The sequence below is a fragment of the Dreissena polymorpha genome, chromosome 2 (genome assembly GCF_020536995.1).
Source record: "Dreissena polymorpha isolate Duluth1 chromosome 2, UMN_Dpol_1.0, whole genome shotgun sequence".
Lineage (NCBI taxonomy): Eukaryota > Metazoa > Mollusca > Bivalvia > Myida > Dreissenidae > Dreissena > Dreissena polymorpha.
In genome coordinates this window covers 120,165,896-120,178,206 of record NC_068356.1, presented here as the reverse complement: position 1 = coordinate 120,178,206, position 12,311 = coordinate 120,165,896, and the positions used below count along the sequence as shown (strand labels likewise).

Sequence of the window (12,311 nt, the reverse complement as noted above, 5' to 3'; positions counted from 1 at the left end):
GACACAATGTTTTGAATTTTTTGAGACTCGATTCATTAAACCATGAAAGTAACTTAGCAACTTCTTCAAGGTGTACGATTCGATGTTGATATCCTGCTTAAACAACGTGTTAATATTTAAACAGATTGCACGGAAAATATCTTCTGCATGACACGAATTGCGAGTCAAGCCGACAACGATATATATCATTATTGCATCGGCACCAAAGAGTTCTCGTGCACGATGGCAAGCTCGAGCAAGAATTGTACTTTTACCACAGCCTTCCGGTCCTTTGATGATGCACAACTGATGGTCAGTCATTGAACCAACAATTAGATGCGCCTGGATTTTAGAAATGTATGATTCGAAACTTATATTTAGCGCACCGTTTAACGTGTCACGGCACTGATTTAAGTGGAATAACAGTTCAACTGGGTCAAGCAAGTGTCTGCCAGTCACCAAAGGAGGTCTCGTTGCAATGGAATCGTCGATTGATTTGCAGAGAATATCGGTCAGCCGATTAACGTATTTTGTAACGTATTCCCCGTTAAGTTTTATGGTTTCCGAGGAATTGTTGTGCATGTCATGAAAAGCGTCAATGAAGAGGATCTTTGATGCATCGCCCTTTGATATCATATACTCTTTTAAACGACCAATGGGAGAGGTGCCATTGTGCATGTCGTTAGATGACAGTTGATAATTGTGGTGGTCGTGCACTGTTGGGCCTTCTGTGGAAACAGCATGTAAGAAAATAATTTAACATTTTACAAGATCCTATAGATGCGATAATGACGTCGTTTTATCAATAAACTCCTATCGCCAAGGGAGTATGTTTCATTATAGTTGTGGGCCATGATGTTTTTCCATAGTGTAGTATATACCAGCTGATAAGTATTATTAGACAACAAGTTAATTAACAGTATAGCGATCTGTAGTCTAGCGTAATATTAAGAATCGACAATTGACTTACTGACATGTTCCTTATGGTGTCTGATGACGAACACGCACTTGCATGGGTCGAGACTCAACGCCGTCTTGACCTCAGTTTCGAAACCTAATAAAGACGAAATTTACAAGGGTTAACACTATTAATTGAGACGACATTGACAAAGGATTAGGCATTGAAATATGACGAACTTGGCAAGGGGTCATGCGATACAGTAAGTGTTGTTGGAAGAGATTTTATGCACTTGTTTGTCAATGGCAAAACTACAGATACGTATAAAAAGTAGTGCACAATATTTCACATTTATTTTTGTCGAAGAATGCTATAATTTACGCGAACTATCTGAAAACGCCGAGTGAACGCCAGTGTTAAACACGTGTTTTCTTGTTATACATTTAAATAATAATGAAAACGTCCGTTTTTTATTAACTCTGTTGAGTGAATGAGTGTTTAAGAATACTTTGACTTATAATATGAACAAAGTGAAACTAAGAAATCTCACCATCAGTAAGGCGTCCTTTATTCATGGCAAGTTACAAATTGTCAACGAGTCTGGCAAAATACATACACAAAAACAAACAATTTTTGAAAATAAATAATACTTAAACTAGGCCAAATGTCTGAACGGCCTATATGGAAAAGGATGTAAAAATGGATTTTATAGGGTCGCAACCTCATCCATACATATTATACTTCGGATATGCAATATGTAAACGTACCCGATAGAAACAAGCCGTCAAAACCGTTAATGTATTTGTCCTGCACGAGAATTGATTGTAGCACAACCATAAAGTTATCCGCCAGACTTTTCCTAAAATAAAAACATACCAATTGTCGCACTGAAACATTATAATTATTAAAGGAAACTAGAATTTTCACTGTCAAGATAATTCTTTATTTTTGTTTGTGTGTAAAAAATATGTACCAAAATAGATATGTGATGTATTCCGTGTCTGGAAACGATATTTGTATTTTGACATTTTATTTGTGTCGATCACGATGACTGTCATTCAAACACACGTATCAATCAGTGGCAACTTTCTACAACAACCGAGGACTATGCCTCAAGAGTCTCTCTACGTCTGAGAAGATAACATGGAATTAAACCAGGCAATCACAAATATATGTAGCCATTGCATGATGGAAAACACTTTCGTCTTGCGTAATGAGAACAAAAGTTTATTGAATGATCGATATATTGATGATATTAAAAATAAACGCCTTTATTCGCCACCATGTTTTGCCTGCTTAGTTTATTGGTTTTTAGCGTGTAAAATTGCGCTACCTTGGTGTAAACTAATTAGGAGTCTTTGGTTTCTAGTATTATTATAAGCTTACGTTATCTTTGTTTGACAAAACGCATTCAGGGCAAATCAATAGGTCAAACAACCATTAATCAAAACAAAACGTGAATGCTTTCCACACGCCGGGTATGCGAATACTTCGTTTACGGATGGCACTTCACTTACAGAGAACAACAAACGCCACGCGCGAGAGGTGAGTTCTTCAGCTTTCTTGTATTTATGTTCTGTTTATTTGGGTTTTAGACACAGAACATTGTTTGGGTGATTAATGGTATAGCACTTCGTATTGCGAAGAAAGAAATTCGCGGAAAAACGGTGAATTATTTAAAAAAAACGATAAAATTTCATCGATAATCAGCATGAATTGAATGATCAGTACATATTTAAACAAAATAAACATACTTGGAAATAAATCAAGAACGTGCTTACTATTCGAAATAAAAGATCAATATATCCAGTAATGTTACAACATGTTACATTTTAGTTTACTAATGTATTTGAGAAAATTCAAATGTTTTAAGAGTCGCATGCACATTTTTCATCTGCACTTCGTTTACCGATCATCTAAAAAACAATGGCACTTCGTTTCCTGACATCTAGACACTTTTTTCCAGATATAACACACTCGTATTTTTTGAATCAAAAATGCAGAATTCGCTGTGGAATACTGTTAAAGTAAGCAGGCAATAAATAAAAATGTATGTACTTAGTACGCAAATAAAAAACGAATAACCGAAGCATGTTCTTATCCCTTTGAAATATGATTATGATTTGGTATAAATGTGAAAGATAAATGTTAAACAAATTGGATATGTCTAATGAGTAAAATCTATATGACCATATATTTTAAATTACGTTCTAAGCGGTTGATCTAAAGCATTTATCTTTATGTCCAAATGAAGGTACTATGGCTATTTTCTTTTATATTAGATAGCATGTCATGAATAATCACTCTGCTTAAACTGCCTCTCAGAGATTAATATCAGCAGCGATGCAGGTTCGAAATTCTATTGGAACTTTTTGGCTCAATGCCAATAAACGAAAATAGCAATAAAAGAACGGGCGGGGTTGATTTAATCACACGATAGTGGTGTAAAAATTATGCATATCCGTCTTTTTTTTAATATAAACACAACACATGCTGCATATGAAGTTCTATCCAATATAGCACCCTAAACTTCGTTTGTGTGGGTATACTAAGTACTGACTCCATAATATGACATTTAAACATTTTATGTACGCATTCCTTTTTTTCCAGAATCAGTTGATTTTACGATTTAATTTTAACCGTGATTCTTAAAACTCAACCAATACAGTGATTTAGGGTCAGGTGAATCGCACTTCGAGCAAACGTTAGCGTTGCGTAAAGGGAAGTGCTCCCTATAAGCAGGGCTCAAAATACAGGGAGTTTTACCATTCTCTTTTTAATTTTGTTGCTACGCATAAGTATCGTCTTGATGATGCGATTCAAATAAGCACAACCGACATAGGATTTTATGAAGAACAAATGTGTATTTGCGTCATAAAGACCCCTTCACTACCGTTATCTAGAGCCCTGCTATAAGTAAAATTAAACACGATTGTGTTGATTCGCATTATCCGTACACATTTATTTAATAATAAATATTATCTTATTTGAAAATTGCAATTATAATAAACATAGTATAAATTAATAGTCATGTGATTTTTGAAAAATATATTTTAAAAATGTTTCGTATGAATAGCCATAATATAAATAAATGCATTTGAGGTAGAAGATAAAACTCAGTTATTAGAGTGCCCGCTTTGTTGAAAGTCTCCGTAATCTGAAGTGCCCTTTATCGGTAAACAAAGTGGCTGCAACTTTATGTATGCCACCTATTACAAAATGTACTATCTTTGTTTATATTTCATTGAATGCTATCAAAATTTCAGTATTTGAAGCACAGTGATTACTCTACATGCTGGAATAGCAAAAAATTTCTTGCAATAATTCTAAGTAGTTTTATTTTGTTAAAATGTTTACTGATCATCCAGTTTATGCTGTTTTCCGATCAAATTTTCTAATTTTTGGGCAAAACTGTTCCATTCTTCCGTGAAATTGTGTATTCCCAATACAAAAGGATACACCATTTATCAACTCGACCATGTGTCTTGTCTTAAAAACTAATCTTTAGGATATAACTTTAAATAAAACAGAGGAACTTACCTCTAGCGCGTGGCGTTTGTTGTTCTCTGTTAGTGAAGTGCCATCCGTAAACGAAGTATTCGCATACCCGGCGTGTTCCAATTAAGCAATATTTTGTTATGTTGATTCATTTATTTGCACCGGCTGTGCCCACTTTTCAAACAACGAATTGCGCCGGCACTCAAATTCAATTATGACACCTAGGCGTTTATACGTTAAACCCATTTATGCCTAGCGTCTAGAAAAACAGCGTGGACCCAGATGAGACGCCGCATGATGCGCCGTCTCATCAGGGTCTGCGCTGTTTGCTTAAAGGAATTTCTGTAAGAAATATTCTAAATATAGAAATAAGTATACTAGAAATCCCTAATTTTGGAAATAAATTGATCCAATTTAGAAGGATGGGAGAGTCAACTAAATAAATCGGTTAAGGAGTTGCGAAACCAAGGCTTGCTACACATTTCTGTGTGTCTTAGAGTCAGACAGACTGATATAACGTTTTATTGACGTAAACTTTACAGTTAGCTCTCATTCACAAATGTTTATAAGATATATGTACATACCCTTATGTTTGCGTAAATACAATTTCATTCAGATAAATATAATCTTCATCGCGTGAAGATTATCACTCATTCAATATAAGTCTTTGTGTGTGATTTTTCACAAATAACAAAATATGCCACTATAATAGCAGGTTTGTTCAACAGATACATACAGATGATAAATAAATTGAATTTACATATAAAATTCGACACAAACTTTTTTTTTAAAAATTCCAATTATGCAACTTAAATATTAGAGTTTTTATCGACAGACAAACATGTATAAAAGATGAATAACAAGAATTGTATCAAGAAATTGTACAGAAAAATGTAAGGATGAAAAACATAAACAGTACAGTTAAAAAAATGTTATACAAGAGTTAAAAAGAGTTATAAAGAGTTTTGTTCGACTGACAAGTACAGAATATTTATGATTTAAACATTAAATTGTAAACAAATTTGTTTTTTTTTAATAACAAAATATGCATCCATTATATAAGAGTCATGCTCGACTAACATAGTCAGATGATCAATAAAATAAATTTAATTATTGCATTGAACAGAAATGCCGAAGGATAAAAACTACACACAAAATAAATTTATTAAATGAGAGTGTTCAATGATTTTGAGAAAATAAATGTATTTGATAATTCAACCAAGTGCTTTTGTTTTCCAAAGAAAAATCAACAGATAATTAGCCAATTCGATCGACAAGTCTCAGAAAATAAAGAACACAATATTTTTTTCTCTGCGTTCTTATTGCCCGTCTCGACCACTCACCAATTGTTGCCCACTCGTTTGATGACATACTGCGGCGGCACTGCATTCTCGTCTAGCTCATATAGGGAGGTCAGCTGCTGCAACTCTGTCAATAAAATAAATTTGAAAATCATACACAATGACATACGTGTATGTATACTATTTAGACCGATAATAATAACTACGAATACATGCACGTATAGCAGCGTGATATATGTAGAACACACTTTTACATGTATACATGTACTGATTAATACAGTGCATGGTTATCATCATGATGCTGAAGAACGAATGAATTACGTAATAGATGAATTAGCCTCTTACGCAATTCAGTAAGATTAAATCAAGCAGGCCTCTTGTCACATGCGGAATAATCGTCGCCACGTACTTTGAAAATGGGTCTTATGTCATATCTGACACTATCATGCATTTGAATTGTGCACTTCCGTTGAATTAATATCACTTTATAACGCCATTATGCACCAGAGTTATATTCTCGCGCCATTTTGATTACCATGTTAATGGATAAGCGATAAATAAGGAAAAATAATCGATTTCATCAGTTGATTCCATGTTCATCATTAAGATGTCAAACATGCAATGTCTCATTCGCTAAGAGATGTATTGGTTTTGGTATTGTTAAGGGAATCAACGCTTTTAACATTATATACTGTATAACAAGATGGATAAAACACACAATAAAGAGATTGTACATAGTAATATTAAAACTTTTTTAATTAAAAAAATAAAATACAACTATATGGGGAACTTTATGAGTTAAAGGAGACTTATGCAACGCTCACTTGCCTTTAATAAAAGTCTAGCATAGGATGAAAAAGAGTTTAACACCTTGTTATATCTCTGGTATTTCATTATTTCTTTTTTATGTACCAGTTTAAACCAGCTCAAATACAAATAAGAAACGTAGACTTTATCTGAGGTTCTCACACCCATAAAGCATGAATATTGTTATGTTACATATGTTAAATTTTTAATATTTAATTTTATTACAGATTCTGATGTACATGCGTGTAAATACAAATCTTAACCTACACAGACAGCAGACGATTTCTTCATGTATCACAGTAAAAAACAAAACGTCGTTAGAAATTAAAATAATGGTCATGTTAACTGTTTTCTTTCTTTTATAAAGATGCAGTAAAGCCTGAATAAACTATTCGCAAATTAAACAAAAATCGGCTATAAGAGAAACTGCCTTTAAAGGCATGAAATAAAACGATAAAACAAACACCATACATCGTGGGAGATAATTTATTATAAAATGGTCAAATAGCACAATATTGTTTTTGAATGAAGTCACCGTCCAACGACACATATTCGATTAATTGGGCCGTTTTGTTTGTATATTGCACGGTACTCTAAGTTTCGCTGTATGAAAATAACGCGAATTTCTGATCACGCGTATATTTTGCTCATGCATCCTATCTTCTTGGGTCGTTTATTTCTACAATATACAGATTTTTCACTCCAATTAAAAACCTACATCATATTCTGTCTAATGCGAGACTTACGTAGACTCTGCTTCGCTAAAACACGCTTCAGATTGTCAAAGTCCTCTTGCTTGAAACTTTTTGGTAAAAGCACTCGGCCATGCTCATCCCCAATGAAGGCCTGTAAATGCAATTTCAAAATATAATAGCTGATGCTAAGAGGATTTGTTTTTGATTATCGGTGTGATAACTTGACGGATCGTACCGGGTCTCTTTCCAGTTTGATATAAGCGTGTTCACATAAAAAACAATACAATTTTCCTAAATCAATTTTATTTAGTCTTCATACATGTTTTTAAACTCAAAATACTCTAAAACAAGTAGTGATACAATGATTAAGCTCACTTACATGTTCAATACATAACCTGGCATAAAATTGCAACTGATTAAGTACCAAATATTTTTATCGATATACACATTTTACATGTATTAGTTACGGATTTTATAATATGATGCAAAATACAAGGCTAGTTAATGTTTTATAAGGTACTTATGTATTTGTTCTGTTAAAAATATATAAACATTCAATTGGAACGAACAGTAGCCTATTTAAATTATTTAATAAAACAACACAATAAACATATTACAATTATTTTATTATGATTAAGTACATGTCAACAATTAAATTCATTTGCCAAAGTCTTACCAAGAAGAACGGTCCAATTGAATTTTTGTGGCAATCTTCAATATCCAGCAACCGTTCATCGAGTTCTTTGGCACAGGAAGTAGATTCAATTTGATTGACTAGCAACCAGTCCACTAACTGGATATCGATTCCATATTGAAGACAGTGCTGTTGTAGATCCGGCAATATTTCGTGCCAAAGGTATTTCCGCTCTAGGTCAAATTCTGAAAAATATGTGTAACTCTTTGATTTTTTAGGAATAGTGTCTACGGGAACTGCCATTGTAACATTTCTGAAATGGACCATTTTATTGTATCAATACTATTATGGTCCCTTTATTATGTAGCATTCAACACATGTTAGCAGGATAAACATTCATGTGTTTCATTCAATGTATACAACACACACTGTGTAGTTCTTCTTGAATGCTCTGAGCTTTTATGAGTACATACGTACGGCGACCCGGAGGGACAATAGCTGGGAGTTGGATTATTGCAATTTACACACTGTGTAATAATTATTCAAACAGGAGTCACCGCCTTGTGATGGTCTATGCAAAGCATGTCGCAAAAACATTGCTATTGAGTATATTGCACTTCGATAACGCGTATGGCCAATCGTCGTCCTAAATGACTATTGTTTATTCTTAAAAGCATACCTTATTAAACCATCAACACGATTGCAAGGCGGTACCCCGCATACCATTCATGTTTGATTTCTTAGGTAATGTGTCTCTTGCATGATGTTTACAGCATGTGTCGATTGGTCACTTGTCATGAATAAAATAACTCGTGCAGGAACTAATATATCTTATTAGTTTATATCTACATTATTAAAAATTGCTGAAGTACAATGTAACGTGATGTATGTTTAACACATTAAACAGTGTTAATGCACACTAACACCATTATTGTTGTTATTTTAGTTATAATAACAATAGAAGGTTGTTTATTTTAAAAGCTTAAGAAGGATTATTTTGCTTATGTGACATTTAATTAGTGTTGTTAAGATCTTATAACAAGAAATGAAGGCCGTCATTTCAACGGATTACATTTCCTGATGATGGAAATAAGTATGCTCATGCGCTTCCGCTTGTTTTAGTACATATACCTCAGGCTTATGTTTAAATGTGTGTGATATTAAATTTATCCAAATGTGGACAAAGGACATTACAGTATGATGGATTCATTATAATTTAATTCATAAAATAATAAGATGAATAATACATGGATGTCGGTGCATTGTCTTGCAACTAGGAGGATATTTTCGTAATCCAGATGCTTTTTAGTTCTTGTAACTTCCCTCAATTAAACATCACATGCAATTGTAACCATTGCAGCCCATGGTTTTGATTTAGTTTTACCCACAGTATCTGGAATCATGATCAAATGCTATTAAGTTTGTGTCGACACATCGTGTGCATCGTTTAATCAGCACATTGTACTCAGCATTTTGTACTGCAAAGATCTACGTTCATTTATTGATAGATCTTCGATAACTGTCGGCTTAGTCAGAACGTCAATATCGTAGTGAAATTGTTGAACACATTATTTTAATCAAATTTTAACTGCGAGTTATTTATGAACATGCACATTTTTTTTTCAGTACCCCCCCCCCCCACCCCCCACTAAACATAGTTATTTTCGAATTGTGTTCGAATAATAAGCAAAGATTTGGTCAAATAAGAATGATGCATGTATTTGGTTTACAAATGACGTCAAATTAGTTTCCTTCAGATAGAGGAATCGATATTCAGTATTTAGCTAATTATTCTTCCGATGCTTTATAGAGAAGTATCATTGCAATACAATTGTTCCATGAGAGTTGGAAACATACGAAACAAAATGCATGTAAAGAATAATAAATACCTAAAAAGGATTATTTCCTTTTGTCTTTTGATAGCATTTATGTTTTGATTAACTTATGACCGTAACCAATAAATGTATAAAATCTGTGTTGAGTTTATGTATTATGTCAGAATACACTTTGCAGTACATGTGTAATACATCACCGAGTCTGAAAGCTCATTCTCTTCATTTTCTGCAATATTGTTTTCTAACTAATAAATAAAAACCTAATTACTTAAATGATGCTAGAATTATCGTTTTATTTATAGTCATCACTGGGTAGATATAATGTTAAATTCATGCTTCTAAGCATGAATGATCTAGAGGTGGTTTTGAAGTTACAGGGGTTCGAATGCAACAAACACACATTTTGATTCAACTGATTTGTCTTCATTATTCCTTTTACTCTGTTAGATAATTCTAAATATTGAAAGTGTTGTACTTAAAACGTTAAATATTATGAAAATACAAAAACTAATAAAACAATTGTTATATTTACTCTTTAAAAATACTGGCAACATCTAAATAGGCTTCGCTTACAGTTTTGATATTTATTGTTTGTTTATGATTTTTTTTCAGTATTTCATGTGTGGCATCTTTGTATAGTACAGTTAATCAACTGAAACAAACTACTTAACCTAACATAATAACCCAATCTACTCACCCAAAGTTCACATAACTTACTAAGTTTAAGTCTGTACTAATTTGTTTTACCAACTTCTCCAGAAAGATTGTCATAGCACGAATACATGGTATTTGAAAATATTTTTAAATTAGTTGATGTACTTGACGCAGTACAAAAACACTTAAATAACATAGAATAAATGCACATATACAAAACAAAAGCATGCTTGAATTGTTCAAGTTTATCCTCCTCATTTATATGCTGATATATTAATACGTTAACATTATACACAGTATTTCACTGTAATTGTTATAGATATTTATCAATAGATCTACAAGTAGAAATGTTTTTGTAATAAATATTTCCCACATATCTACAAACCTTCCAAATTATGAGTCGTGTTATAAAAAAAACTTTTCTTTAAGATGGTCTAGAATTTAAAAAAAGCATTACAGAAATAGGCATTGGTTATTTTGCCTCTGTGCATGTTATATATTTCACCTGATCCACAGAAAATTATAAAGTCATCAACAGCTCTTCTCACGAGTATGTTGCATAGCATGAAATAAAATGAACATAAAACAAAAAAATATAAATGGTACCTTTCTCATTTGCGCAGACGAAAAGCTTGACGGACGTTGGTGGGAAACTCGGAATTTTATCCAACTGGCCGGTCAAAATATTCTCTATTTCGTCTGCTCTCATATTTGCAGCAAATATAATAAATTACCTCTTTGAAAACCCATTCGAGCAAAAATTCTAAACTTTGGCGATACACGTCGGTCCAATTAATTAAATAATTCCAGAATTAACATGTTTTATTCTCTGATCTACAGCTCAAAACTCCAAATTGTCCTGACATATCATATTTTACTTCATTAATAGACGTACCTATTGGACTCGGATCGTAATGAAATCCCTTTGGATAATTGACGCGCAAAATTTCTCACACAGTAACGTTTCTGATATAATGAATTCCATTTGAATTTGATGCTTGTGTTCCAAGTTATAGTCGATAATAACCCTTATAATGAAAGAAACACGGCACGACACAACGATGCAAAAGATGAAGGCAACATCGATCTTAAACATTGATTCTTACATATTGGCCAATATTAATGTAAGGTAAGACATTAGTTTACACTATACTATATATCCTGGTTATTGACATCAAATTTTGGCGTTGACACCATACCTAACAAAAGGAAACGACGACCAAAGTCTCGATATCACTTTATACACGTACACTAATTTGTTCTAGTTAATCTGGATAGACGTATGCTCGCCAAAATACAACACGTGTCATCGTAATTCAGGTGTAGAATAAAAGTTTTCATTACATTAGTTGCCATGGCTACCGGTTTAAACGCTAGTCTCATAGCATATCCGCGCATGTCAGTAAACGATGTATAAACACAGAATAAAAAGAACGTCATTGGAAATGTACTTCATCTTTCTCGTCATTTGAGAAATTAGTTGTTCAGTGTTTATGGATAATTCCAATACGCGCAAAGTTGTTTTTAGACGGAGATCGATTTCCGTTGTTTTATTGCCAATTAGCCACTCGGAAATAGATTTTTTTCAATTCTGAACTAGAATGTATATTTCTTATTGAAATAACATCATAAGAGTTCATGTTAAAAGAAAGCATGTTTTAGGCAAGTAGATCCTAACTAATAAGATTCTAAAATATATATTTATCTATTTTGTAAAAAAATGCTCGTATGTAAAAAATATATGGCATAAAACAGCAAAACGAATTACGTAAAAGGTAGTCAAGGGAACGCAGCGTGTGACGCAATTAACCAGAGAGTTGCATGACATCAATATGGCAGATAATATAAAGGCGAGATTTAAATCGATAAACACAGCATTTCGTTCTTGATGGCGACGAATGTTCCTTTTGTAGTAATTATTGTCCAATAACATGAACCAGATTATTGAGATTGTGTATCAATAATGCGCTTTATTAATGATACTGTCATCTCGTGTTGTGGTACGATACA

General features: G+C 33.0%; 1 protein-coding gene across 1 annotated transcript; it reads right to left on the bottom strand.

Moving 5' to 3' along the window:
• Positions 1-188: 188 nt before the first annotated feature.
• Positions 189-11,010, bottom strand: LOC127870031 (protein qui-1-like). The gene is made up of 8 exons (XM_052412692.1): positions 10,908-11,010; positions 7,855-8,057; positions 7,230-7,329; positions 5,719-5,803; positions 1,645-1,736; positions 950-1,033; positions 620-707; positions 189-285 (listed from the first exon to the last, which is right to left on the bottom strand). The coding sequence occupies exons 1-8, from the start codon at positions 11,008-11,010 to the stop codon at positions 189-191; spliced, it is 852 nt and encodes a 283-aa protein (XP_052268652.1).
• Between the last annotated feature and the right edge of the window lie 1,301 nt (positions 11,011-12,311).